The sequence below is a fragment of the Pollachius pollachius genome (assembly GCF_949987615.1).
Source record: "Pollachius pollachius genome assembly, chromosome: 9".
Taxonomy (NCBI): Eukaryota; Metazoa; Chordata; class Actinopteri; order Gadiformes; family Gadidae; genus Pollachius; species Pollachius pollachius.
Window position 1 is genome coordinate 6,351,260 of NC_136942.1, and position 25,505 is coordinate 6,376,764.

General features: G+C 49.8%; 1 protein-coding gene across 1 annotated transcript; it reads left to right on the forward strand.

The window, feature by feature from the left end:
* tubgcp6 (tubulin gamma complex component 6) lies at positions 1-25,407 on the forward strand. The gene is made up of 25 exons (XM_079744132.1): positions 1-197; positions 435-1,228; positions 1,374-1,537; positions 1,750-1,966; positions 3,225-3,383; positions 3,716-3,837; positions 4,581-4,644; positions 4,740-4,849; positions 5,665-5,756; positions 7,351-7,490; positions 7,871-8,020; positions 8,845-8,926; positions 9,942-10,030; positions 10,891-11,006; positions 11,955-12,093; positions 12,222-12,326; positions 12,427-14,611; positions 15,152-15,268; positions 16,559-16,727; positions 18,510-18,651; positions 20,619-20,813; positions 21,996-22,128; positions 23,542-23,755; positions 24,476-24,669; positions 24,938-25,407. Exons 2-25 carry the CDS (start codon positions 464-466, stop codon positions 25,027-25,029), a joined length of 5,955 nt encoding a protein of 1,984 aa, XP_079600258.1. The 5' UTR covers positions 1-197; positions 435-463; the 3' UTR covers positions 25,030-25,407.
* The last annotated feature ends 98 nt before the right edge of the window (positions 25,408-25,505 follow it).

Genomic DNA, 25,505 nt, shown 5'->3' on the forward strand with positions numbered 1-25,505 from the left:
TATGTGGATGAATGAAGAAACCGGGACGCGGAATACTGTAATAATATACGTTTTCAAACGTATACATTTGGAATAATTTCGTCTCCTGCATGCCTGAATTGACGGGTGCCTAAAACCAAACAGCTCATCACCACACTGCAGTTAGCAGTAACGTTAGCTCCACTGATCATCATGCTAACGGTACAATAACTGAGGAGGTAAGGACCATTTAACGATATTAATGCATTCATGTGAACCCAGGTACGTTCGTAAATTGTCATCATAACCCAACCTTGGCTTTGTATGCCCGGTGCTACTCGTACGTTAGCTCTGTAACTGAATTTGTTGCGGGCACAGGCTATAGATCTTTCGTCATGGTTGTACAGATGCATTCATGCATTCCTTATCCATACTGATCCAGCCTACCCCTTTCCTTCTCACTTTTCTTGGTATAGGTGGAGGCATCCTTGACGCCGCTACTACTATGTATTCCACACCTAATGGCGCCCTAACAGCTAATGGCAATGCTAACAGCATTACGGAACTGCTCGGTGCCCTGTGCGACTGCAGTATCCATGGGGTGTCTTGGAAACGCCGTGCCATGGGGGGGCTTTCAAAGGAAGGCGCCCGTAAGGCTCTCAAGAAGCGTGCCTATGGGGCCCTACTGTCCAAGCTTTTCCAACCTGGCACCTGTAAAGGCTCTGCCACCGGCCCGGCCACCACACCGCCCAGAAACAAAGTCCTGATGATCTCCTTCGACCTGCGTGTGGCCGGGTGTCAGGAAGAGGCGGAGCGGTTGGAGGAGCTGCTCGGAACCCTGCCAGAGGGAGAACCCTCAGACCCCGTCCTGGAGCTCCTGGTGCACTTGGCCGGTTCTGCTGCCCCTCCGCCCACCTCGTTCAGCCGGGACTACATGAGACGAGAGAGGCCGGTTCTGCGCAGGCCCCCGTTGGAGGGCTACCAGAGCAAGGAGCTGCAGAGACTGGAGGCCAGCGCCTGGAGTCTGGTGTGCAGTGAGGAGTGGGGGTCTCTGGGAGGACTCTGCGGGACTCTGGGGCTGATGGACGCCCTTCCAGGCACTGGGCTGCAGGCGTTGAGGATGAAGTTGGAAGTGGAGGAGAGGTTTGAGAAGGACACCAGGTTGACGTTGTTTGGTGCACTGCAGCACACCAGGACATCAGACCTACACATAAGGCTGGACCTGCCTCCTGTACCTAGTGACGCAGATGTTACTGGGCTGGCCATCAAGGTTGGAGGTTCTGCTTTCGATAATCTATATGATAATGGAGAAAATGTGTCTACTACTACTACTATTGAAAAAACACCCTGTTTTTCTTTTCTAGAGGCTATATATTACTATATCTTTCCTGTGAAATATGTTGTCTTTTTTGCAGGTCCCGCACTGTTTCGATCAGTTGGAAGACGAGGGCTTTCAGTCGGCCTCCAACCTGACCCCAGACTCACAGTCGGTGCCAAGCCCATGTCCTGAGTTTGATATCTGGGAAGCTCTTGGCTCATTTGAGCCAGGAAAACGCCGCTGCTGGGAGTCAGTTGGCTGGTGAGGAATTTGGCAAAGGTTCTCCCATGTTCCGATCTAAAAGCTGCCCCGTTGTGTCACCTCTGTAGCTGAAAGCTGTTCATTAACACATTATTTTGTTTAAGTTGTATAATTGCTTCTGACATACGGCCAAAAAGCAATTCTGAAGTTTGTGATTGGCCCAGATCAGCAACATTCCCCCCCCCCCCCCCCCCACCCTGTCCTCTATCCAGTCCTCCAGGGAACAGGGAGCTGCCGTACGTAACCGAGGGAGGCAGGGAGGCATTCGATCAGCTGTACCGCCTCTGGGAGGGTCAGATGAGGGTTGTTAGCACGGTCGAGACCCCATCTCCCATCCTGCCCCTTCCCCTGGACTCCCAGACTCAGCTGGTTAGCGACCTACTCAACGTGCTGATCGGAGTGGAGTCCACCACCTTCCCCCTTAGCCAGGTACGCCCCCTCCATTTTGGTGTCAATCATCTTTGGTTTTCTGAGAAAATTATATGTATTTTATTAAGTCGAGACGGGCATGAGTGCTCGAGTAACTCTGTTTGGACATCAGTATTCTGAGATGCATTTTTGGAGGATTTTAAAGCCTGTGGGTTGCTTCTGGTTGCTATATGGGTGTCTAAGGGTTGAAAGATATGGTGACTTGAAAAAGGGAAGTATTATAAAAGATGAAATCGGTAAGTTGAATGTTCAGTGCAAGTTATGAAACGTAAACCTGCGGTGAAAGGCTCTCATCACACCTGGCAGTGTGCGTTAAATATCCTTATGTTTAAACACAAATCCCAAGCCTATTTTGTAGATCGTGTTATGTTCCTGAACGCATCGTCGGTTAATTAATATGTTTATTTAAGATTACACCACTAAATGGTTGTGCTGAAAGCTCATTAAAACCTATAGAGGCACTATTGACTAAAGACTACGATAAACTACTTTACTACAATGGAAATTTCCCTTGTCTACTATAGCGCCACTTGCTGCTGTGTGCACGTGTGGAAAGTGTGATATGTAGCTGTGATGTGGAAATGTCTCCATTTGCGAAATGTCAATTAGGAAATGCTAATTGTCTTTCGCAAGAACACGTAATTTGGGTAATTAAACAATACTAATTGAGCCCTATAGTGGGGGCAAAAAAACAAGGCGAGAAGCTGCTCATTAATGCAAATGAGATAGAGACAAAACTGAATATATAGTATTTATATATATATTATACAATTGGAGTAAATCAATTATCCAAACAATATGGCCGCTAACTAGTGTACATCTTGGGGACTTAAATAATATAATGTAATATTAAATAAATATATTTTAAAAGACTGGTAGGAAAGGCAATTTTCTGGGTTTTATTTATTTTTAATTGGATTCAATGAAATCCTGAGCTCGCCAATTTTACGTTACTTACCTTATTTGTTTCTTTGCTGCATGGTTGAGGACCCCTGCAAGGGTAGAAAGCATTTCTACTCCCTAGTGTAGGAATTACAAATAAACCTAAAACAAGTTGGCATGTTTGAAAAGTCACAAGCACACAAATAAAGGTTCATTAAGGCTTGCTTAAAAGTAACCGTACGGTCCTCTTCTCTCCGCCGTTACCTTTTCTCCTCCCTCTCCTCCTCCTCTTCCCCCCTCTTCCCCATCTCCCCCTCTGCCCGGTACCGCGTGGTCACCCCACGGGGCCCATTACCCACGTGCGCCCCCCCCCCAGAGTGTGCAGTTCGACGTCAGGCCCGGGGTGTGCGTGTCGGGCACCTCCCCAGAGAGCATGTCGCGTCTTCTGGGGGAGCTGGCGCAGTATGGCACCCATTACCTGAGGCTCAGCCACTTCTCCCGACAGACTGCTACCAAGCGAGGCCTGGTCTTTCAGGTAGGAATGTACAACGGCCTTTAACGAAGTGTTCTTCTTCCGAGAAGTTTTTTTTTTTTTTTTTCCCGATCGTGTTCACGTGTCCGCCCGGCTCCGATGTAACCACTGTTCCTGTCAGAGACAAACCCAGGGAGCTCAATAATGGCTCTCTCTTTACCCACCTTCTAATTCAGGGCTTATAAAAGGGCTTTGACCGTCATCTCTTTCGCTCTTTTGTCTATCTCAGTTTCTTCCCTCACACAAATAGAAGACAATTGCCTATTGGATAAGATTGAATATTTGTGTGTGTGTGTGTGTGTGTGTGTGTGTGTGTGTGTGTGTTTGCTGTAAAGGCGTTTACAGGTGGGCTGAGGAAGTACCTCCACTACTACAGGGCCTGTGTTCTCAGCACCCCCCCCACCCTCAGCCTGCTCACCATTGGCTTCCACTTCCGCAAAGTGGGCCGGCAGCTTAGGTGAGACCCCCAGAACCTGTTTAGTCATAGGTGCTGGTTTGAAAGTTAATAGTCTAGTTTAATTGGTTGAAAATGCCCCGGCCTTCAGTCAGCTATGGGTGGGTGAAATGTGAAGGAGGTCATCTGTTTTGAGTCGACTGCCTGACTCGGAGCCAATTTAGATTTTAGACCAGCTCATTTTTGACCAATCATGGCATTTCTTCAGTGATTGGCTCGGGGAATACATCTTTCCTGTCAATCATGGGTGTGTGAAATATAAAACTCCCAATGGCGGAGAAACGTAGCTAGGCAGCAGAGGGCGGAGGAAACATAATTACCCCTCTCTACTTAACCTGATTATCCTATTATAGCTATTGTATACTACTATCGGGCTTTACCTCACATCATCACTGACCATTGCCATTTTTGGAGAGTAAGAGCATTAGTAATTATTGTTGTAAGTAAAAAAAGATTGGTCATTGTTTAGTGATTAATGGTGAAAGGATTTGCCATTACAGGAACACATTGTTATAGGGCTTCATATTCATTATGTCCTTGTATACAACTAGCTTTTATAATGCAAAGTTTAGCAGTCTGACTCGTATTTTATTCAATAAAAGCTATGTCTGTGCTGTATTTAAAATGTGTATCAAATTATGATTATCGCCTACGGAATGCATATTCATGCGGGCATTTAAATCCATCCCTCTGCATACATTTTTAATAAAAAGCCGAACGGTGTGCCCTTCCACCTGCGTCCCAAGGTACCTCTCGGAGCTGTGCTGCGTGGACGGGCCCTCGGGCGTCGGCCGGGCCACCTTCCCCGTGGTGAGAGACCCCCTCGTGTGGCCCGCTCACCGGGTGACCCGCCGCGTGTCTGTGGTCGTCCATTTGAACGCCTGGCTCCTCTTTCCCTCCCTCAGGGCGTGAAGATGCTGTCCTACCTCTACAACGAGGCGCAGAGCAACTGCAGCAACGAGAACTACCCCGTGCTGCTGTCCCTGCTGAAGAGCAGCTGTGAGCCCTACACACGGTGAGTGGGGCGTCGTCCCATAAAAACGCTCCAACAGCAGATAAACATGGGTTCCTGGACACCGTGTACCGGATGGGCTTCACCGGGGGACCTCGCCGTCATTGCCGCTAACCTCCACATTGTGAGGCTCGTTTAGACTATGAGCTGCCGGCTCCCATGGAGATGAAACTGTTGAATTCATCAAAAGGAGAGTGGGTTCAAACCGTTCTTTTATATCAATTATTAATTCTTGATTATTAGAATTACTTTGACCGCTGTTCTGCAATTCATGAATATTTTAGCGATTTGAGTTTCACTGAGACACTTCTGGCCATGGCAGTGGTAATGTACAGCCGGTCATTATGGTGAAATAAACCCAGACAGCGAGATGCAAGACCCCAAAGAGAATATAACATATAGTACTTAAAATAAATCTATGGTTTAACACAAAATATTTTTGATTTTTGATTCAAAAATGTATTTTATGGTTCCAACAAATTGTTGTTATCATAGCGTCCATAGCATTGGTCTGTTATTCAAAGCGGTGGTATCCTATTCTAAAATGACAGACCATAGAAGGCTGTAATTGATCAGAATCTACTGTTCAATAAAGCCGGCTAAGAAATAGTAATAGTATGCTTTTTACTTTGGGATGGTACGACTGCTGAAATTATTTTTGCATTGGTGGATGTATTATTTGTTGACGGCAGCGATTTCTTTTACTGTAATAAAGATAACATTCATACCTGTGACATTCACACCGCACATTTCTACACATTTTTGGCACATATAATAGTCCAAACATTTCAAAGGTGTTTTCTGTGAACCCCCTACAGATTTGTGTCTGACTGGGTGTACAGTGGGGTGTTCAGAGATGTGTACAGCGAATTCATGATCCAGGTCAACGAGGACTATCTCAGCTTCAGAGGTAACACACACACGCACGCACGCACGCACGCGCGGATAGGTGACTGGGTTCAGCTGTTGGGATCAGTCGAAGTCTTCACCGAGCGAAATACATTTTTGTCCTAGATCAAACGCCTGGTTGGGTTTAACCAAGTGTGTGTAGAGGTTATAAACACACAAGGTCAGACCAGACCAACACCAGCCAGATGACCTCTTTTTTTGAGACAATGTATATGGTGAAGTCACTATGATACATGGTTCCTTATGGAGAGCTACATTGAAACTCTCTACCGTAACACACTTTTCCCCCTGAGGGGATACTCATGTGATTTTAGGTTTAATGATTCACTTATCTTAAAGACCAGAGGTGACCGGCACATCAGCTGAAGGTCTCATCCTTGCCCCAGGCAAACTGTCTGACTCAAAAGTTTTTTTATATTTTACCCTTTTTTTAGCTTCGTCATTCAAAACACATTAAAATAGAACAAACGTTTTTTGGCTAGTTTTGTGTTGTTGCACACAGTCATCATATTATAAAGGTGACATTTCAGGGTGTATATATTTGTTCAAGCACCTGATTCAATCAAAAGGAATGTCCGAGGAGTAATCCTAGGGTATGAACACTTTGTGCAACGCTAACCGGACAAGCCTTCTATAAATAGCACTTTATTTGACACAGGTCACCAGTGTGTGACCCACCAGTGTTACTGCTACAAGGCGTCGCGCATCACTTACCCCGGGGTCAGGGGTTATTCCACTCCTACGCTACGCCTCATCAAGTCCCGCCCGAGAATCCCGCACACACTCCCGGACTTTTTCAAAATTGTTATTCCAATCTTTTTGGAGGACACACAAATGTCACCGTTTCCCCCTTCCAAGTCTGTGTCGCCAGGGAAGCAATCAGTGGGCTAAGCTCTCCTGGCAAGACACAAGCTGCTTCCAGGCAGGCAGCTCTGCCGGGAGCCTTCTGCATCCACCTCCTCCTCATCCACCTCCTCCTCATCCACCTCCTCTCCGTCGCCGCTCGGTGCTCAGGATCACCGAGCTCAGCAGCCCCGGCTCACGAGTGTTGGTTCAAGCAGCCAGAGTTAAATGGGGCGACGCAAGCAACACTTCCCGGGGAGGACAAAGTTTCGGGCCCCCCTGTTCGTGACGAGAAGCGTCAACCCCCCCCCCCCCCCCCCCTTTCCCATTGTGCACCTCCAAAATTGGAAATCGGAGCGGGTCATCTGCTAAATTGTGCTCTTTTCAGATCCCCAAATGGAGCCGCTAATGCTATTAAGGCGGTGTCGTACCTAATGAGGTGGCCAGTCGCCGTGCGACGGGCACACCTTGGGTTTCTACGCCCGGGCTTCCTTTTATGGTTCCGTGCCAGCGATTCTGAACGTGTTCCCCTAAACTCAGAGATTCATTGACATTTGCTGATCTTTATAATGGGAAGAGAATGGGTCTTATATGTGAACATATTCGCCCTTCTCCTCTCCGCGATTCTGTATTAGAAAACGTCAAAAATTTGGTTTTGATGATGACCAAAAAGGCCAAATTCGACGGTGATGTGTTATGCGATTAGCATTTATGTCTGGGATCGCGCCGACCCCTGGTTTGTGCGTCCGCAGACAAGCACTTCTGGCAGCGGGGCTACACCCTGATCTCCAAGGACGTGGAGGACTTTGTACCCGTCTTCCTGAGGCACATCGCCAACGACGTCTACGTATGCGGCAAAACCATCAACCTGCTGAAGATCTGCTGCCCGCAGGTGTGTCTGCAACACGTCTAGACACCCGTAGCACTCAACGTAGTCTGTATAGATGGTATCCCCCCCCAACCCATGTGTGTGTGTGTGTGTGTGTGTGTGTGTGTGTGTGTTAGCACGTCGAGATATATATGCAAATTGTCAGCCGCAATTATGAATGTTGTGCTTATTATTCTAAAACCAATCGTACAACACAAGATTTGTAACGAAACGGGAAAGCAGACAAAAGTAGCAAACCAACACAAATTATAAGGGTGTTATTTAAATGGAATGACCTTTTGATACACCATTCATTGCAACGTTGCCGCAGCCTCTTAATTCCCCCAGTGGGAATAAATGGGATGTGCGCTTAATGTGGATCCCTCGTCTGTTTGCGCCTCCAGCATTACATCTGCTGGTCGGAGCTGCCGACTCCCCGCATCTCCGTCACCTTCTCCCTGCAGGAGGTGGAGGAGATCGAGCGGGACTGCGCCGTGTACCGCGGGCGCGTTGAGATGATCGCCAAGCACAGCGCCACCAGCAGGGAGGAGCAGGTACTGCAACTCACGTTGCGGGAAAAATAGGACGCTTCCTTACCTATCGAACATCTTTGCAATTTTACGATGATTGTTGTTTTTGTTCATTATTTCATTCAACAATATTTGAATGCGTAATTGTTGCATGTATATTATACCTTTTTAATCTGAACGTATTTTTTTTGAGCAAACCATTTTTGTTTGTAACGCTCTTTTAGTGTGTTTGCATCTTTTTGGAGGTCTCTAAATGAGGATAAGTGCGTTGATGTCATTATGTGTAATGACCCAAACCGGTGTTATCGTTCCACTGCTGAGTAAGGCTAATGGATCAGATATAGGTGATAAAGTTTAGGATATGTGTAATGGATAGGGGCGGTTAAAAACGCCCGCATCGCTGCTGCATTGTCCCGCCATCACGTGTGGGAGCCAAAGTCGTACGGTTCCGTTTTCGTATATATATTATTATTTTTTTTCCTACCTAAAAGGAACAAATTGCCTAATGATGGAATGATTTCTTTTTCGCGGCGCGGAGCGATTGAGACGATTCCCCGCGCGCTCTCCTGAGTTACGGCCGGCGGCCGGTCTCCTCCTCCGGTCTGCGCTCCTCGCCGCAGTCGTTAGGTTTGATGCACTGGCGCCTGAGGGCCAGCGCAGCACCGCGCTGTTGATGATGTAGTGCGAGCCCCCCCCCCCCCCCCCCCCCGACCCTCAAGCTTGTATTCCCAGGAAGTAATGGTACCAGCGATGGTGAGGTGAGTCGCCGGCCACAAGGATAGATCTTTGTTATTGATGTCCTCGGTGTGTGTGTGTGTGTGTGTGTGTGTGTGTGACCCTTTTGTTAGGCGCGGCGAACGGAGCACGCGCGCCAGGAGCTGATCAATCAGGTCCGCCAGTCCGCAGCCAAGACTCTCGACAGCATCCGTGGTGGGTGATGCACTGGCGGCCAACCCAGACACACACACACACACACACACACGTATACGCACCAACATGCATATAGATGCACACGCACACATTTGTACGCGTGACCGCACCCACACATAGACTCAAACAAGCACAATACACACACACATCAATACGCACCAACATAGACACAGACACAGAGACACACACACACACACACACACACACACACACGTGCACTCAGACACGGGCACAAACACATGTACAAACACACACACAGACATAGAAACACATACACACACAGACATAGACAAACACACACAGACATAGACACACACACACACACATAGACACAGGCACTTACACACAGTGATAGACACAGGCACTTTGCAAGCACACAGTCACACACACACCCGCCGGAACCATGTCTCAAGAAGGAAAAGGCAAAGGGTTTCGCGGCTTTCAACATGTATAAATAGTAATGCATAGCTCCCCTTGTGCTAATTGCAACGCTGTGCGTCTGGTGATGACGTGAGTGGACTCTTAAGAGCTCTCAGCCCTCACGGCAGCCGGTCTGCAGTACAGGGAGGTCTTCTGAACGCGTTCCAGCACTGCAGGCTGGGAAATGTAATCTTCACTCCCGCGGTTCACCCAAGCTCCTCGTGTCGTTTATTACTTCTAAAGTAGTAGGGGTTTTGGAGGGACTTTTTGGTTCAGTGCCACCTGTGAACCCTGTGTGTGTGTGTCTGTGTCTGTGTCTGTGTCTGTGTGTGTGTGTGTGTGTGTGTGCATACATATGAGCTTACCTAAGGTGCATGGGGACTCGCCTGGATGTATATCTATCAGTGGGTGTGGGTGTGTGTGTCTGAGTTGTTTTTGTGGAAGGGGTTTTAAGCAGCCTGCTGTTCTCTCTCCCTCTAGTCTCTCTCCCTGTGTGTCTGTCTCTCGGCCTCGGCCTGTGCCTCTCTGTCCCTTGTGTGCGTTTCCGTTTCTATCCGCCTGTGACTAAGCCGCTCCCCTCTCTCGCCCCCTGTAGGGCGGCAGGTGTCACTGCGTCTGGTGGAGGAGGCGAAGAAGAGGGAGCGCTTTGAAGAGCTGAAACAGCACCTCGAACAGGAGCAAGAGGTGTGTGTGTGTGTGTGCTTAAATACATTTTGTAAATGAATAATGTAAGTAGGAAGATGGATGGCATCCGCAAGGCTATTAAAGAAAGGATGAAACCTTCTTTTCATTTTTTTCATTTTTTTTTTCAGTTGATCAATTTTCATGACAAGCTCATAATGAAAAACTAATCTATCCTAATTATTTCCAGCGCAAATCTCTGATACTCTCGCCAACTAGTGATTAGGAAAGAAAAACAAATATGATGGGGCCTTTTAAATGAGCTTGAAAATGATCATTAAGTCGCCCACAGCAATTTCCCATCACTCCCCCTCTCCCCATCTCCTTTTGTCTTTTCGTGATTATGGCCACCTACGTATTTACATCTTCGGAAATAACCCTGTCTTTAGTTTCATCCTCCAATTATAAATATTTTTGAGGGGGAGATTAATCCAGAATGGGAGCGACCCACTTTTAGGGCCCCCATTTAAACCCCCATAATAACCAGTCCGTGTGTACGTGTGTTTAGGGCCAGCTCCCATGGCACGCCGATGCCTTTGAAAAACGCATCTTTTGTTTTCTCTTCCTCCATGCTGGCCTTCTGTCCAAACTGAAACTTGGGTTTCTTTTTGAGCTCGCTCTCCCATGACGCTGACTCAAATAGCGAAAAAAAAAACGCCAGCCTTGCTTTATAGCGTTGCCGGGGGAGAACACACATGACTCACACGTCAGCAGTCGGCAGAAGTGGTCAGAGGACGCGCATGTAAGCAGGCCTACGACCTGATACGGCCGAGGGGGGGGGGGGGGGGGGCAGGGAACACAGCTGAAAAACCTGGGCGCAGTGCTGATGCGGGGTGGGGGTGTGTGTGTGTGTGTGTGTCCAGTGGCGCAGCGCTGCCAGGAGGAAGGAGCAGGAGGATGACTTCAGCTTCACCAGGGAGCTCAGGGACCGCGAGCAGAGGCTACAGGTCCTGGAGGAGCAGCTGGAGCAGAGAGCCAGGTCAGCACACAGGCCTACTTTAGAGCACTAACACCCAGTACACACTGATCATATACACTGAAAGTCAGGTCAGCACACGGGGCTACCGAGACCAATAACACACAATAACCGCTGATCATATACACGGAGAGCTAGGTCAGCACACAGGCCTACCGTAGAACAATAACACACAGTGCACACCACTCAGACTCCCAGAAACACAGGTCAGCACACAGGCCTACCGTAGAACAATAACACACAGTGCACACCACTCAGACTCCCAGAAACACAGGTCAGCACACAGGCCTACCGTAGAACAATAACACACAGTGCACACCACTCGGACTCCCAGAAACACAGGTCAGCACACAGGCCTACCGTAGACTGACAACACACAATATACACCGCTCATACCCACAGACATGCATACAAGCACACGGGCCTGTAGACCAATAGACCAATACCGTAGACCAATACCAACCTTCAGGACGGAGAAGACTGGGAAGATTGTCGGATGATTTGCACAGAGCACAGGAAGAACCCTCCTCAATATTCAAAACCGGCCTATTATTCACTGCAATTTGGCGAGTCGCAGACTCCTCGCCGAATAGTTCCCATCACTCTCTCTCTGTGCATGTGCCGATGATGACACTCGCACAGGATGGGAGTATCTCACCCCACCCCCTCCTCGTTCCCTCCCCTCCACACTAGCGGCTCAAACTAAACTCATTAAAATGCTGAAAACTGGCAACCAAACAGCCGAGTGAGTGGAGCAACAATCCCATCGCTGTTTGGTTGCCAGGTTTTTATTCCGATTATCGCGGACGCACGCGTCTCCTGTCAACGCGTACGCGAGCGAGATGTCTCATTCCCTCTCGACTCCCTGCCCGTACCCGCCCACGCTGCTCCGGCGGCGGGATCGCTAACACGCCAGTCGAGTGATACCCTGTCGGCTCTCGTGCGGAACAGGAACGAGCTGATCGCCCAGTACGGCCGCCTATCGGAGGACGCCGCCCGACGAGAGAGGCGGGCCTTGTGGAGGGTCCAGCGAATGAGGCTTGACCCAGCACGCGCCCAATTCCTAACGCTGGACGAAGAAAAGATTGAGGTCAGTTATCACAAAATGGATTAATGTACGAGCACTGTGAGGTGATTGGGGTAATTGCCTTTTCGAATTAAAATGGGCTATTTGAGTTCACCCAGACACCTTTTTTTTCTTTTTTTTGTCACCTGCAGAACATACTGGAGAAATATCCCTTGGGGCAGGAGAGACCTCCCATTGGATTCCTTTCAGCTGTCTCGCAGACGGTAAAGCAACAGACTGCCCTGCAACAAAAACAGGTGTGATTCCAGTTCTAGTCCTTGTTGTTATTGAGATAGACATGCCTCCCCCCGCCACCCTCTCCCTGCTGCTTCAACTCAACATCCTTCTCTTTGACAGGAGCCGTCAGAACACCTCACGGCGGAGGGCCGGGAACTTCCTGACGGCGTTCCTGTCTCCGACCGCCCGGCTGCAGGCTCCACCCCGGTCACCGAGGGCGTCGGTGTGAACGACTTGCCGGACCAGGTCCTCGGGGAGCTAGGCTCCGACCTCAAGCAGCAGCCTCCAGCCGCGGTAGACTACGACTTCAGCGCCCCCTTCAGACCGCTGGAGGGCATCAGCGGTCAGGCCCCGGCCCCGACCCCGCCGGCGGTCCTCCCGGACATGGCGGTCCACGGCCAGTCGTCCGCGTCCAGCTTCCCCACGGGACCGTACACCCTGGAGGGAGGGGCGCCAGACGCACCGAAACGCAGCGACCATGGACACCCCTCCCAGTCGGCAGTGCAGCTGGGGGACGGTGACAGCGCGAGGAGAGGCGCCAATATGCCAGAGCCACTCCGAGCGACGGCTGTACAAACAAGCTCCCTGGTGGCGGTTGGAAACACATTGGAGGCAAACCAGCAGCCACAGATGGGAACGGCTCCTGTTCCTGTGGAGGATACCACCGCTTTTGCTTCTGGTTCGTCGGTTGAGGCCAGCTCTGAGCAGAACGCTGGAGGGCTCCAGGCCAAAAGGGATCCCCCTCCCTCTCTGTCTGAGCCTCTGGTGGCTGCAGGTCAACGTCAGGTTTCGGCTGCTCATTTCAACGTCGGCGAGTCTGATGGGATCGTGCCGCTTCCCTCCCAAAACCCTCACGGCCACGCCTCCGATTCCCAACTGCAGGCCGGAGCGCTGGTCTCGGAAGACGCTGTTCCCTTCCCCTCTCCCAGCGTTCACGGCCACGCCTCTGATTCCCAACTGACAGTCGGAGCGCTGATCTCCGACGACACCGTTTCCTTCCCCTCTCCCAGTGCCCACGGCCACACCTCTGATTCCCAACTGACAGACGGAGCGCTGATCTCCGACGACACCGTTCCCTTTCCCTCTCCTAGCGCCCACGGTCACTCGTCCGACGCCCACATCCAGGTTGGGGAGAACATCTCTGATTTTGTCGCCCTGATACCGGCTCCTGGAGCACACGGGCACGGAATGAACGTCATCCCTGATTCTGTCGCCCCTTTACCTGTTCCCGCCTCCCTTACGGTCGACGCCCACAACGAGGTCGGAGCGAACGTCGTCTCCGGTTCCGTCGTCTCTGGTTCCGTCGTCTCCGGTTCCGTCGTCTCTGGTTCCGTCACCCCTTTACCTGTTCCCGCCGCCCACCCGTCAGACGCCCACGTCAGGGTCAGCGACGGTTTGATAGCACAGGTCGGCGCTCCTCTTCCCCCTCCCAGTGCTCACGGCCACGCCTCCGACGGCCACATCCAGGTCGGGGAGAACGTCTCCGACTTTGTCGCCCTGCTTCCCACTCCCGGGGCACACGGGCACGCGTCGGACTGCATACTCCAGACCGGATGCGTCGTGTCCGGTACCGAACCCGCAATGGGATCTCTGCCCGGGAGCGCTCACGGCCACTCCTCTGACTCCACCCTCGGCGGGGGCTGTGTTGTTTCAGGGGTCGACCCCGCCACTGCGCCTCTGACCGGCAGCACTTACGGGCACGCTTCCGATTCGATCTTGGGGGATGGGTGCGTGGTGTCCGGAACGGCAGCACAAGCCTCGCCACTTCCGGGAAGCGTCTTCGGTCACTCTTCCGATTCGACCTTAGGTGTGGGCTGTGTAGTTTCCGGAGTAGCGACACCGGCGTCGCCGGTTCCAGGCAGCGCTTTCGGCCACTCTTCGGACTCGGCTTTAGGCGTTGGGTGCGTCATCTCTGGAACGGCAGCGCACGCCGCTCCACTTCCGGGTAGCGCTTTCGGGCATTCCTCAGACTCCACCCTTGGCGTCGGCTGCATCGTGTCCGGAATGGCGACTCTTTCCTCGCCGGTCCCAGGGAGCGCTTTCGGACATTCTTCGGACTCTGCTCTCGGCGTCGGCTGCGTAGTTTCAGGAACCGCCCCGCTCGCATCGCCGATCCCGGGATCCGCTTTCGGGCACTCGTCGGACTCGACGTTGGGTATCGGGTGCGTGGTGTCAGAGGCGGAGCCTATACCCGCTCTACCAACAGGGAATATCCACGGGCACTCCTCTGACTCGACGCTGGGGATTGGCTGCGTGGTGAAGGGCGGAGTTCATGGGGAGCCAACCGGACCACACAATGACCAAGGTAATCAAGCTAGTGTGAGGCTACTCATGCATAGTGATATACTTAATATAATATAAAATTCTAATATAATTTCCCTCTCCTTTGTGATGGGATACGTCTGTGTTGTCGGCCAGGGGGATTAGTTTTGCTTTGAGCCGTGGTTCACTGATGGAAAAAGAAAATGTTAGTACTTGATATTCATTAAAAATGGAATTGAAACCACTGAACCAAGGCTACCTCCTGTGTTTGAACTCTGTTGGCTTGAGTGCGCCAATTTATTTTTTTATTTTTTTGAGTTATTGTATGATATTTGTATGCATCTATTGAATTAAAGTATTGTTCTCTCTCTCTGTCTCTCTCCATCTCCCACTCTCTCTCTCTGTCTCTCTCTCTCTCTCTCGTTCTCTCTCTCTCTCTCTCGTTCTCTCGTTCTCTCTCCCTGTCTCTCTCTCTCTCGTTCTCTCGTTCTCTCTCCCTGTCTCTCTCTCTCTCTCTCTCTCTCTCGTTCTCTCCCTCTCCCTCTCCCTCTCCCTCTCCCTCTCTCTCTCTCTCTGTCTCCAGGAGGCCGGGCCGCCCTGCTGGGCCTGTCCCTGGGCGAGCTCTCCGAGCAGGACTACCTGCTCTTCCTGGCCGTGCAGTATGAGGTGGAGGCCTATGAGGACTGCTCCAACCGCATGTGTGAGTCGAGGTTGACCAGGTCAAAACATTCTTTGCAGTCTGCGCCACGACTCGGGGAAACAATAGATTGTCCTTGAGAGCTGAATGCACTTTGGATATGCTAGCCACTAGGTGTACAAACACTGCGTGCGGTGCATACTGCCATCTATCTCCAAGAGACACAGTGGTGCACAGATGCATGTCTGTATGTATAATGTATGAGGGTTGTAAGGAAAATATTGATGGTGTGGGGACTCAATTCTTTTTTGGACTCTTTAACGAAAATGTATTGATGGTCAAAAGTTGATTGTCTGGAAAGAAGGAGTGTGTTATAAGAGCTTCAGTTCAGCCCGCCCTTTATCTTACAGTTCATAAGGTTGTATTATGGACGGTTGCTTTTAACTGGTTGACTGGTACATCAGTTTGTATAGGGCTTGTCCATCAGAATGCATCATGGGATTCTTTATTGGTCGTACTCGGCCATCTTGAGAGGACTCAAGAGACTGTCAAATCCTAAAGCATCGTTAATATACTGTAACCTAGGCTAATGAAAATTTAGTTTCGGCCTATTTTCGCATGAGAAGCGCAGCGGCAATTTCAAAAACAACAATGTCCCCCCTAATGAGAAATGTATTTTAATTTTAATATTTTTGGATTGACTACTAAACAAAGACCAAAAAACACATTACTACCAACACAATGAGCAACACCCTAAAGCTCCTATGCTTCCTGGAATGGAGGCGGTAATTGCTATGAGATGATGTACAAGCTCTATAATAAGTGTATCTGTCGCTTCATCTTAATACAAACCAAATCTCTCCCTATGAGCAGCCAAACGGCTCTCCGTAATATCTTATAGTATCCCCTAAGCCGTTTATTTTCCCCAATTAAAAACAAGGTCAACGCTAAACACCGCTAAGCACTGGAGAGCAGATGAATGCCGTACACGAACTCCACTCATTAATATGTAGGCTTATGACCTTGTCATGTCTGATGTGTACTATGTAAACCGCTACACTGTCCCAATGGGTCATTGAATCACTCCTCTTTTTACAGTATATTGCTAAATTCTTTCCGAGATGCAACTCTTAAATATGTAGAACCTTATCCTACCTAACCTTTCCCTTTTGGTGTGTGTGTGTGTGTGTGTGTGTGTGTGTGTGTGTGTGTGTGTGTGTGTGTGTGTGTGTGTGTGTGTGTGTGTGTGTGTGTGTGTGTGTGTGTGTCACTCTATTTGTGTACATGCGTGTGTGTCTCCGTGTACATGCGTGTGTGTCCGTGTACATGCGTGCGTCCGGGCCCTCACCTCAGCGGCCTCCCCAGAGTGCCAGCTCCTGAAGCGGCTCACCGCCGGGCCCCGGGGCCTCCCCTCCGACCCCACCCTCCAGAGCGCCACGGACACCACCTCCATCCAGCTGAGCGAGATGGTGTCGCTGCCGGTGCTCATGAAGCACTCCGTCACCGGGCCCCTCGTCACACAGTCAGTATCTCCTCCTGTCCTTCAGTGACTGCGTCCTGTATGCAAGGCGTGGTCAGGGGCCCCTGAGCTTCTCTGCGTGTCCTTCAGTGACTGCGTCCTGTATGCAAGGCGTGGTCAGGGGCCCCTGAGCTTCTCTGCGTGTCCTTCAGTGACTGCGTCCTGTATGTAAGGCGTGGTCAGGGGCCCCTGAGCTTCTCTGCGTGTCTTTCAGTGACTGCGTCCTGTATGCAAGGCGTGGTCAGGGGCCCCTGAGCTTCTCTGCGTGTCCTTCAGTGACTGCGTCCTGTATGCAAGGCGTGGTCAGGGGCCCCTGAGCTTCTCTGCGTTTCTTTCAGTGACTGCGTCCTGTATGTAAGGCGTGGTCAGGGGCCCCTGAGCTTCTCTGCGTGTCTTTCAGTGACTGCGTCGTGTAGATCTGACGTGGTCAGTGGGTGTTTCCTATTTTTTTTCACCGATCAGATAAAGGATTTGTGTTCATTGAGGCTAGTGAGCTTGTGCTCTCTAGCCTCACTGTACAAGGCTCAGGTAGTTTCTCTCTGTTCAAGGTTTCTCTCTGTTCAAGGCTATTTTATTTTCAACACAGCGTACATGATATCGAACAGAAAAGCGAAAAAGTTCTAAACGACATTCTCCACAAACATACCCTAGCCCCATCTAATGCTAGTTGAATCATCGCTGACCTTCATGTCCAAAAACCTGTGGAGAGCTCTGAGAGAACACGAAAATTCGTAATCCACCTTTACAATAAGAAAACTAAAATAACCTTGACTGAACTCACCTGTGCTGTATCACTCGGCCGCGGCGGCTGACGCATCGGCCATGCGTCAAACCGACACCACAGCTCGTTTTTCTAAATGTCACCGACAACCAATCAGAAACCCCCGCTGGCAGTCGTCTGCGGCCCTCGGCTGTGAAATGTCGCCGCACACCTCACGGCTTCGGTGGCGGTGGCGGCGGCGGCGGCCGCCGCCATTTTCCAGGACGGATGGCGCCCGGGTATCTCCTTGGAGCGTGTGGTAGCTCGGTGTGAATCATTCGTCCAAGGGGAGTGGTGTTCGGCGGATCCATCAAAAGCCGCTGTTTAAAATAAGAGTCTTTTGTCTTGGGAGGCCAACGTTTTTCTGCCGACTCCTCCGTTTCCCTCCTCTCTCCTTTGGCGGCGCTGACCTTCTTGGCTTCCGTTCATCAAGGCGCTCTATGAATGGGAATGGCCACAGGGATAATTAAAACGTGCGAAGTGGAATAAAATATGGGTCAGAAGAAGTTGAGGAACGCCACTAGCGGTTCGCTCGGTCTCTCGCCGCACACGGAGCTGATGGCTATCTCTCATGTGTTTAGGGGGGTAGAAAATCCAGACAGTCAGCATTACTATCAAACATCTCTTTTGTCTCCCTATCTCTCTGTCTGTCTGTCTGTCTGTCTGTTTCTCCCTCTATCTCTCTCTGTCTGTCTCTCTATGTGTCTCTCTCTCTCTCTTTCTCTCTCTCTCTCTCTCTGCCTCTCTCTCTGCGTGTCTCTCTGCCTCTCTCTCTCTGCCTCTCTCTCTCTCTCTGCCTCTCTCTCTGCGTCTCTCTGCCTCTCTCTCTGCCTCTCTCTCTGCCTCTCTCTCTCTCTCTGCCTCTCTCTCTCTCTCTCTGCGTCTCTCTGCCTCTCTCTCTCTCTCTCTCTGCGTCTCTCTGCCTCTCTCTCTCTCTCTCTCTCTCTCTGCGTCTCTCTGCCTCTCTCTCTCTCTCTCTCTGCCTCTTTCTCTGCGTCTCTCTCTCTCCCCCCCCCCACCCGCAGCATGTCCCTGGTGAACAAGGCGGTGGTGGACTACTTCTTCGTGGAGTTGGGCGTGGAGCGCCACTTTGAGGCGCTGCGCCACTTCCTGCTGATGGAGGACGGGGAGTTTGCCCAGTCCCTCGGCGACCTGCTCTTCGAGAAGGTGACCTTTGACCCTCTGAGCTTATAGTGTCCACCCCAGGGATTGATTATCAGAGACTGGACCATAAGGGGTTTATTGTTCAGTGATGTTGTTCAAACCTCATTATGTGTACAAATTGTATTCTCACTATTAACATTCATTATTATTATCACAACATTAAACATAATTAAAAACAGACTCCCTTGAGGCAGGCTTAGTGTGGATCTAATTTTAAGCCCTCCGCCCCCCCCCCCCAGGTATCCAGGTAACGTTAGCGATTTGGACACTGATTAAAAGCACAAATCTTTCTGGCCGCCATTGACAATCCCGCCCAGGGCGGCGTGTTATCCAGGCCAGACCCCGCCGGGAGATATATCTCTTTATATCTGTCAGGATAGTGTAGCGGACTGTGTATTCTCCCACTGGAAAAAGGGTCTGGGTTCGATCCTACATGTCAGCCAACTACCCCTTCGGGGTCCTTACCTCTATCTTACGATTCATCTGAATTCACCGTAAGTCGCTTTGGATATTGTGGCTTTTAATAGATCGGCTGTTTGCTTTGTTCTAATAATAATAATAATAATGATGATGATAATAGTAATAGCTTGTTTGGTGTGGTGTAGTGGGAACTACACCACTACGCTGAAAAGATAGAAGGCTGTTCTCAAGGTCACAGGAGAGAACAGGTTTCAATATATTTGTATCCCAAAGGTGTACGAAAATAACTCACTTTAGTCCAAGAGTTTCCCAGCAAGTCCAACAGATTTATGTTTCCAATAACATGGAAGGCGACTAGCGTCCCTGGAAATGCCTTTTCTTTTGAACATGCTGCTGTTGTGCTTAATCTGTGACTCAGCACGTTTTTAACAAGGAAGCATTTCAGCAATTTCCTGACGCTATTTTGTCAGAAATGGTGATCTTATGTGTCGTGAAACAAGTCAATTTTTCAATCTACCCGCTTACATACTTTTGTAAATGGACCGTGAAGCATAACTGGAGAAGAGGATTTTTTTCGGCGTAGATTACTTATTTTCTTTCAACAATTTTCTGTCATTTCTAGACCGTGATCGTATCAGACACAAATCTAATTTAATGCCTCACTAGCATTGGCACGCACGACAAAAAACGATCCACCCAAACGTAACGTCTGCGTTGACTTGGTTCTGCAATGTTTGTTCTGTAAATAGATGATTCATATAGTCACAAATATTTAACTTGGGTTTATTGTTTTTATTTGATGAGATCTTTAAAATAGGAAACATAAATAGGGTATCGTTTGATGAGTGACATGGGGTGTCTGGGTGTATCAAGCTGGCTTCTGCAGCGCTGTGGAGATGAAACATCAACGGGTAATTGCGTCGGCCCGTTCCTAGTGGGGGCCGACTGCGCTCGTGATTAGGCTGTTAAACCCCCAGCCAGAAGGTTGTTGGGTTGATTTCACCGTCTACCTGAAGGCATCCTCGAGTGAGAGGCCAAAAGCCCACTCGGCTGCTGGATGTCATCCATCTTGTTTCATGTTTTTGATGACATTATGCAGATTATACAAACAAATTAAAGTTTTAATGCTCAGTGTAAAACACAAAGACAACAATATGTCTCAACACAACTGAATCAGTAATGACAACGGTAGCTACTGACCAAAGGTACAATTGTGCCGTTTAATAGTCCAAGGACAACAAAAGAACCGCTGAATATCCTAAATGGTCCATCCCTAATCCTCTATTACCCTACTGAAAACAATCAGAATTGTCCTAATCAGTTGACTCATTGATTTGACAACTTCGACAACTGAATTAACAAGGCGCCCATTACTCTTCCCCCCCTGAATAACATTGACCTGAATTTGTTCAGAAAAAAAGCATCTGGCAAATCGCCGGATGGCAAGTCATCAGGACACTACGGTGAGGAGTAGAGCAGAGCAGAGCCCCCCTGGGGCTCCAGACCTCCAGACCCCCGCTCTGTGGTTGTAACGTGGGCCTGCCTTTCAGCTGGGCAGCGGGCAGACCCCCGGGGAACTGCTCACCCCTCTGGTGCTGAACTCCATCCTGAGCAAGGCCCTGCAGTACAGCCTGCACGGAGACATCCGGCAGGCCGCCAACTTCACCTTCGCCCTGCGTTTCCTCCCCGACACCTTCCACCCCCACGCCCCCGACTCCCTCAACTGCCTGGAGCTGCGCTACAAGGTGTGTGGGTGTGTGTGTCAGAGTGTGTCTGTGTGTGTGTGCAGTGATTTATTTTTTAAAGTGTGTGTGGGTGGGTGCGTGGTGATTTTTCTTTTTATTGTGTTAGGGGTGTCTGGATGTGTGTGTGTGTGTGGAGGGATTTCTTTTTTGTGTGTGTGTGTGTGTGTGTGTGTGTGTGTGTGTGTGTGTGTGTGTGTGTGTGTGTGTGTGTGTGTGTGTGTGTGTGTGTGTGTGTGTGTGTGTGTGTGGAGGACTGCAGCACACCTGTGTTGGGTAATGGTAGGCGAGGTGGCGTGGGTGGATGAAGTACTCAACGCTCTTCTCTGTCATCCATCCGTCCATCCCAATTTATAAACCGGCATATCTCCAGTCCAACCAGTCCTCTCTACACCTCACCCCCCCCCCCCCGATAAATACAACCCTGTCCTCCTTTCCTTTCCAAAGAGTGCGGAAAATTCTGCCTGTCTATTTTGGGCAATCTTATCTGCCTTACTGCCAGGCAGACAGGCTGATAAGAGTGAGTGTGTGTGTATGTCCGTGTGTCTGTCCGTGTGTGTGTGTGTGTGTGTGTGTGTGTGTGTGTGTCACAGCGTGAGTGGCAGTATGAATGTGACAGGCTGTCATGTTTGGACAAACCTGCTATGGGTTGTGGAAAATGAGCTTGTCACACACTTAAGCCCTGGAACCTCACTCCCAGATAGGAGCCAGGGCCTTTGGGTGACGCACCGGCACACACACATCGACGGAGTCCTCCAACGTGTAGCTCTGCCCCTCCATCCAGCCGCCTCTTCTCTTCCCAATTTGTGCCCGTGCACCAGCCCTAACTTCTTTAATTACCCTCTTTCACCCTGATCTGTCTCTATGTCTCGCTCTTTCTCGCTCTCTCTCTCTCTCTCTCTCTCTGCCACCACCCATCTCCTTTATCTCTTTATCACCTCATCTCCTCTCCTTCTGTCCTCCCCTCTCATCAATCCGTCCGTTATCTCTATCGAGGTGGATTCTCATTCTATTTCTTTCGTTCTCCCATCCCTTTCCCCCTCCTTTTTCATCTCACTCTAACTCTCACTCTCACTCTAACTCTAACTCTAACTCTCACTCTCACTCTCACTCTCACTCTCACTCTCACTCTCACTCTCACTCTCCCTCTCACTCTCACTCTCTCACTCTCACTCCCTGACTCAGGTGGACTGGCCGCTGAACATCATCATCACGGACGGCTGCATGAACAAGTACAACCGGCTGTTCTCCTTCCTGCTGCAGCTCAAGCACATGGTGTGGTCACTCCGAGACGTCTGGTTCCACCTCAAGAGAACCGGTGAGCGCGCTCTACGCAGCTTTAGCATAGCCCGCTAATTGGGGCTGAACGATGAATCGAATTCAAACCAACGTCAGAATGTAATGGCACGCGATTTGCAAATCGCAAAGGCTGCGATTAATAAAAAAAAATAGCTTTATTTATTTATTTTTGGGGGGGATTTGTTACTGTTCCTGACTGGAGATCAGTCAGATTCATATTTATTTTTCCTTTACAATTCAATACTCAAATACAGTTCAATAGTTAACAATAAAAGATGTTATAATATCAATTCATGCATCAATTCATCTCAACACATAGGCCTGGCCTAAAGGAAATTTGTGTTGGTCATACTACAGAATGATGTATTGCTTGTTTAGTGAATAATACAGAACATAAGGAACTTTAAATAGAAAAATCGCAAACTAAATCGCAATCGCAATATTGGTTTGAAATAATCGCAATTCGATTTTTCCCCAAATCTTTCAGCCCTAACCCTAATGATGGGTGTGTGCTGTATAGGTGTTGAGTATAGCTACGGGTGGGCGTATTGAAGAGAAGCAGCACCCACCTAGCCTGGGAACCAGACAAATCTGGCAAGCTCATGTTTCATTTACTCTGCAGATAAGGTATGGCTCCCCTCCCATACAAAACAGAGAGGTTCCAGACTTATTGTGATTTGCAATTCGTCTGGAGACGCCAGGCTAGCACACGCCCATTGAACGCGCTACAATAGCTCTATGTAGCGGACCCGATGGTGGTGGGGGGGAGGGGCTGGACCGCGCTAGGGCTCGCGCAGTTTAAAAGGGTCCATTGAGCTCGAAACCGAGAAAAGCTCCCTTTTTCTCGGTTTATTTTGAGTGTTATGTATCTCTGAGGCGAGGAGAGCGTGTAATAATATTAATGCACGCTTCAAAGGACTCGCTCGGCAGAACGCAGAGCTGACTACTGTAAATCTCCAGGATTGTATCCGTCCGAGGGAAGAGTCAGAAAGTGTGGGAGCGATTATTTTGATTTCTTATGTTTCTCTGAAACGTGGGTGAAATATGCCGGGCACGTGCGTCTGGGGGAAGCCGCTGTCGAGAGTCCCTTTCATGTGCTTTTATTTTTTTCAGGCCAACAAGCGGATCATCTAAGCCAGACAGGATCGGTCTGTCTGGCGCCGCGGCGCTGCTACGCCGGCTAACGATTGTTAGAATCCTCTGCAGGATTATAGAATCGGACAGATGAACCTTTTCAGCTCTGACCTTTTTAATTTGGGGGAGATATTTATTGTTTAATCTGCGTAATGAACGATAATGACGAGAGATGTTTAAATGTCACAACAATCAATCTCAAAGACAAAATCGTAAAAAAAATTCTAAGTTCGTTCTCTGCCATTTACCCATCATGCATCTGTGTTGCTGTGTTCCTTCCCCCCCCCTCCCTCCTCAGCGCTGGTTAAGGGGGCGGGACACTCGGTGCAGTTCCGCCAGCTGCAGCTCTACCGCCACGAGATGCAGCACTTTGTGAAGGTGATCCAGGGCTACATCGCCAACCAGATCCTGCAGGTGTCCTGGAGCGAGTTCACGGCCAAGCTGGCCACCGCCGGGGACCTGGACGCCATCCACCGCATGCACGCCGACTACCTCAACAGAGCCATCTTCAGGTAAGGGGCCGGGCTGGTGGAGGTCAGCCTACAGCCTCGTAGGGTTGGGGGGAGAGAGAGACCACTACCGTACATCATTTGATTATACACCTGACCTGTGATGGTCTATCATTAACGTCTGCAGTCGGCGGCGTCTGAGAGGGTTCACCCTTTTTCTTTTCAGCCGATTTGATTGGACGATCGGATCCCGCACTCAATCCTCTACATTCCGTGTTTTTTACGTTAACGCCGTTTGTGAACATTACAGCGACCATGTTCATTGAAGTGAAGCGTGTTGCGTTCAAAGAAAACAAATTCTGAACAGAGTGACTATTATAATATTAATAAAACCATTGTCGGAATCTCCGACACGCCACTGCCTGGTTCCGCCATCGTCTACAACACTCTCGGGGTTCACTGATTGGCTTACTGCCTCTTGTTTTCGGAGCCCGACTTCCTGCGTTGGGCTGCTACTAGACTAACATCTCTGAGCACAACCGGAGGTGATTTAGACCGGCTTCGGGCTGCTGACTCTTGCCCACCTGATCCCAAAGCAAGACCGATTCCCCTCAAGTCTGGAGCCCACGCCCAAAGTCCCACGGTGTTACCCGGTGCATGACGGCGGAGCATGAGCAGCTTGTTAATGAAGGGCTCCGTTTGGGCGGAGAGGAGGAGAGGAGGAGAGAGAGGGGCCCCTTTTTACCTAACATCTGCCGTGCCTCTACCCCCCGGTCCCCCCAGGGGCCTGCTGACGGAGAAAGCGGCCCCGGTCATGAACATCATCCACAGCATCTTCAGCCTGATCCTCAAGTTCCGCGCCCAGCTGATCGCACAGCCCTGGGCCAGCCACCAGGGGGAGGCGGTGCACCCCAGCTTCATCGCCATGCAGCAGTCCTACAACACCTTCAAGTACTACTCCCACTTCCTGTTCAAAGGTAAGGCGCTGCCACCCTCTCTCCCCCCCGCTAATCCACAGCCATCTCTAGACGCCCACCTGTCTCTAGTTCCAAGAAAATCAATCAACACCATTTGTAATCGCCGGCCGCATTGATTAGACTGTCTAGATCGACGCGTTGTCTTCTTCCAGCTTATATCATTGATGGATATTATGGATCGGTGTGAATGATTTCCGCTGCGCTGATGCACTGTGGTGACAACGGCTCGTCACTAAAGCTCTACATCTCTGGTTTCCCCCCGTCCTAGTGGTCACTAAACTGGTCAACAGGGGCTACCAGCCTCACCTGGAGGACTTCCTGCTCCGCATTAACTTCAACAATTACTACAAGGAGACCTGAGTCTGAAGGTACTGCTCCTAGAACTGCTTCCATCCGCTAGTCATGCGGATTTAGCTACTGAGCTTTGCGTATGCCTAGGTTTATGCTTTGGTGTGGCGAAGTATAAGCACAACAAAGACTTGAGGTTTTGATGCCTCTGTGTGTGGTATAGAAAAGGGCTTCATGTGAGCGAGTGGGTTTATTTTTTTAGTGTGAACAGGAGTTATATTATAAGATTTGAACTAGAAGACTCCTCGGATGTGTGAGTGGCTTTGCATTATTGGTTAGCTTGTGAATATGGGTGCTACCAATGAGAACTACATTAAGCTGATGCCAAAAAGTGTACCCCTTGTGTCAAGCGTACTCCCTGCTAGACAGGTGTGAAGTCCTGTCCTATTGCTATGCCTTTAAAACATGTGTTCTATGATGTGTAAATAAAACATGTAAATGAATACTTTGGGTGACCATGTTAGTCGGTTTCAAGTTATTCCTTCTGC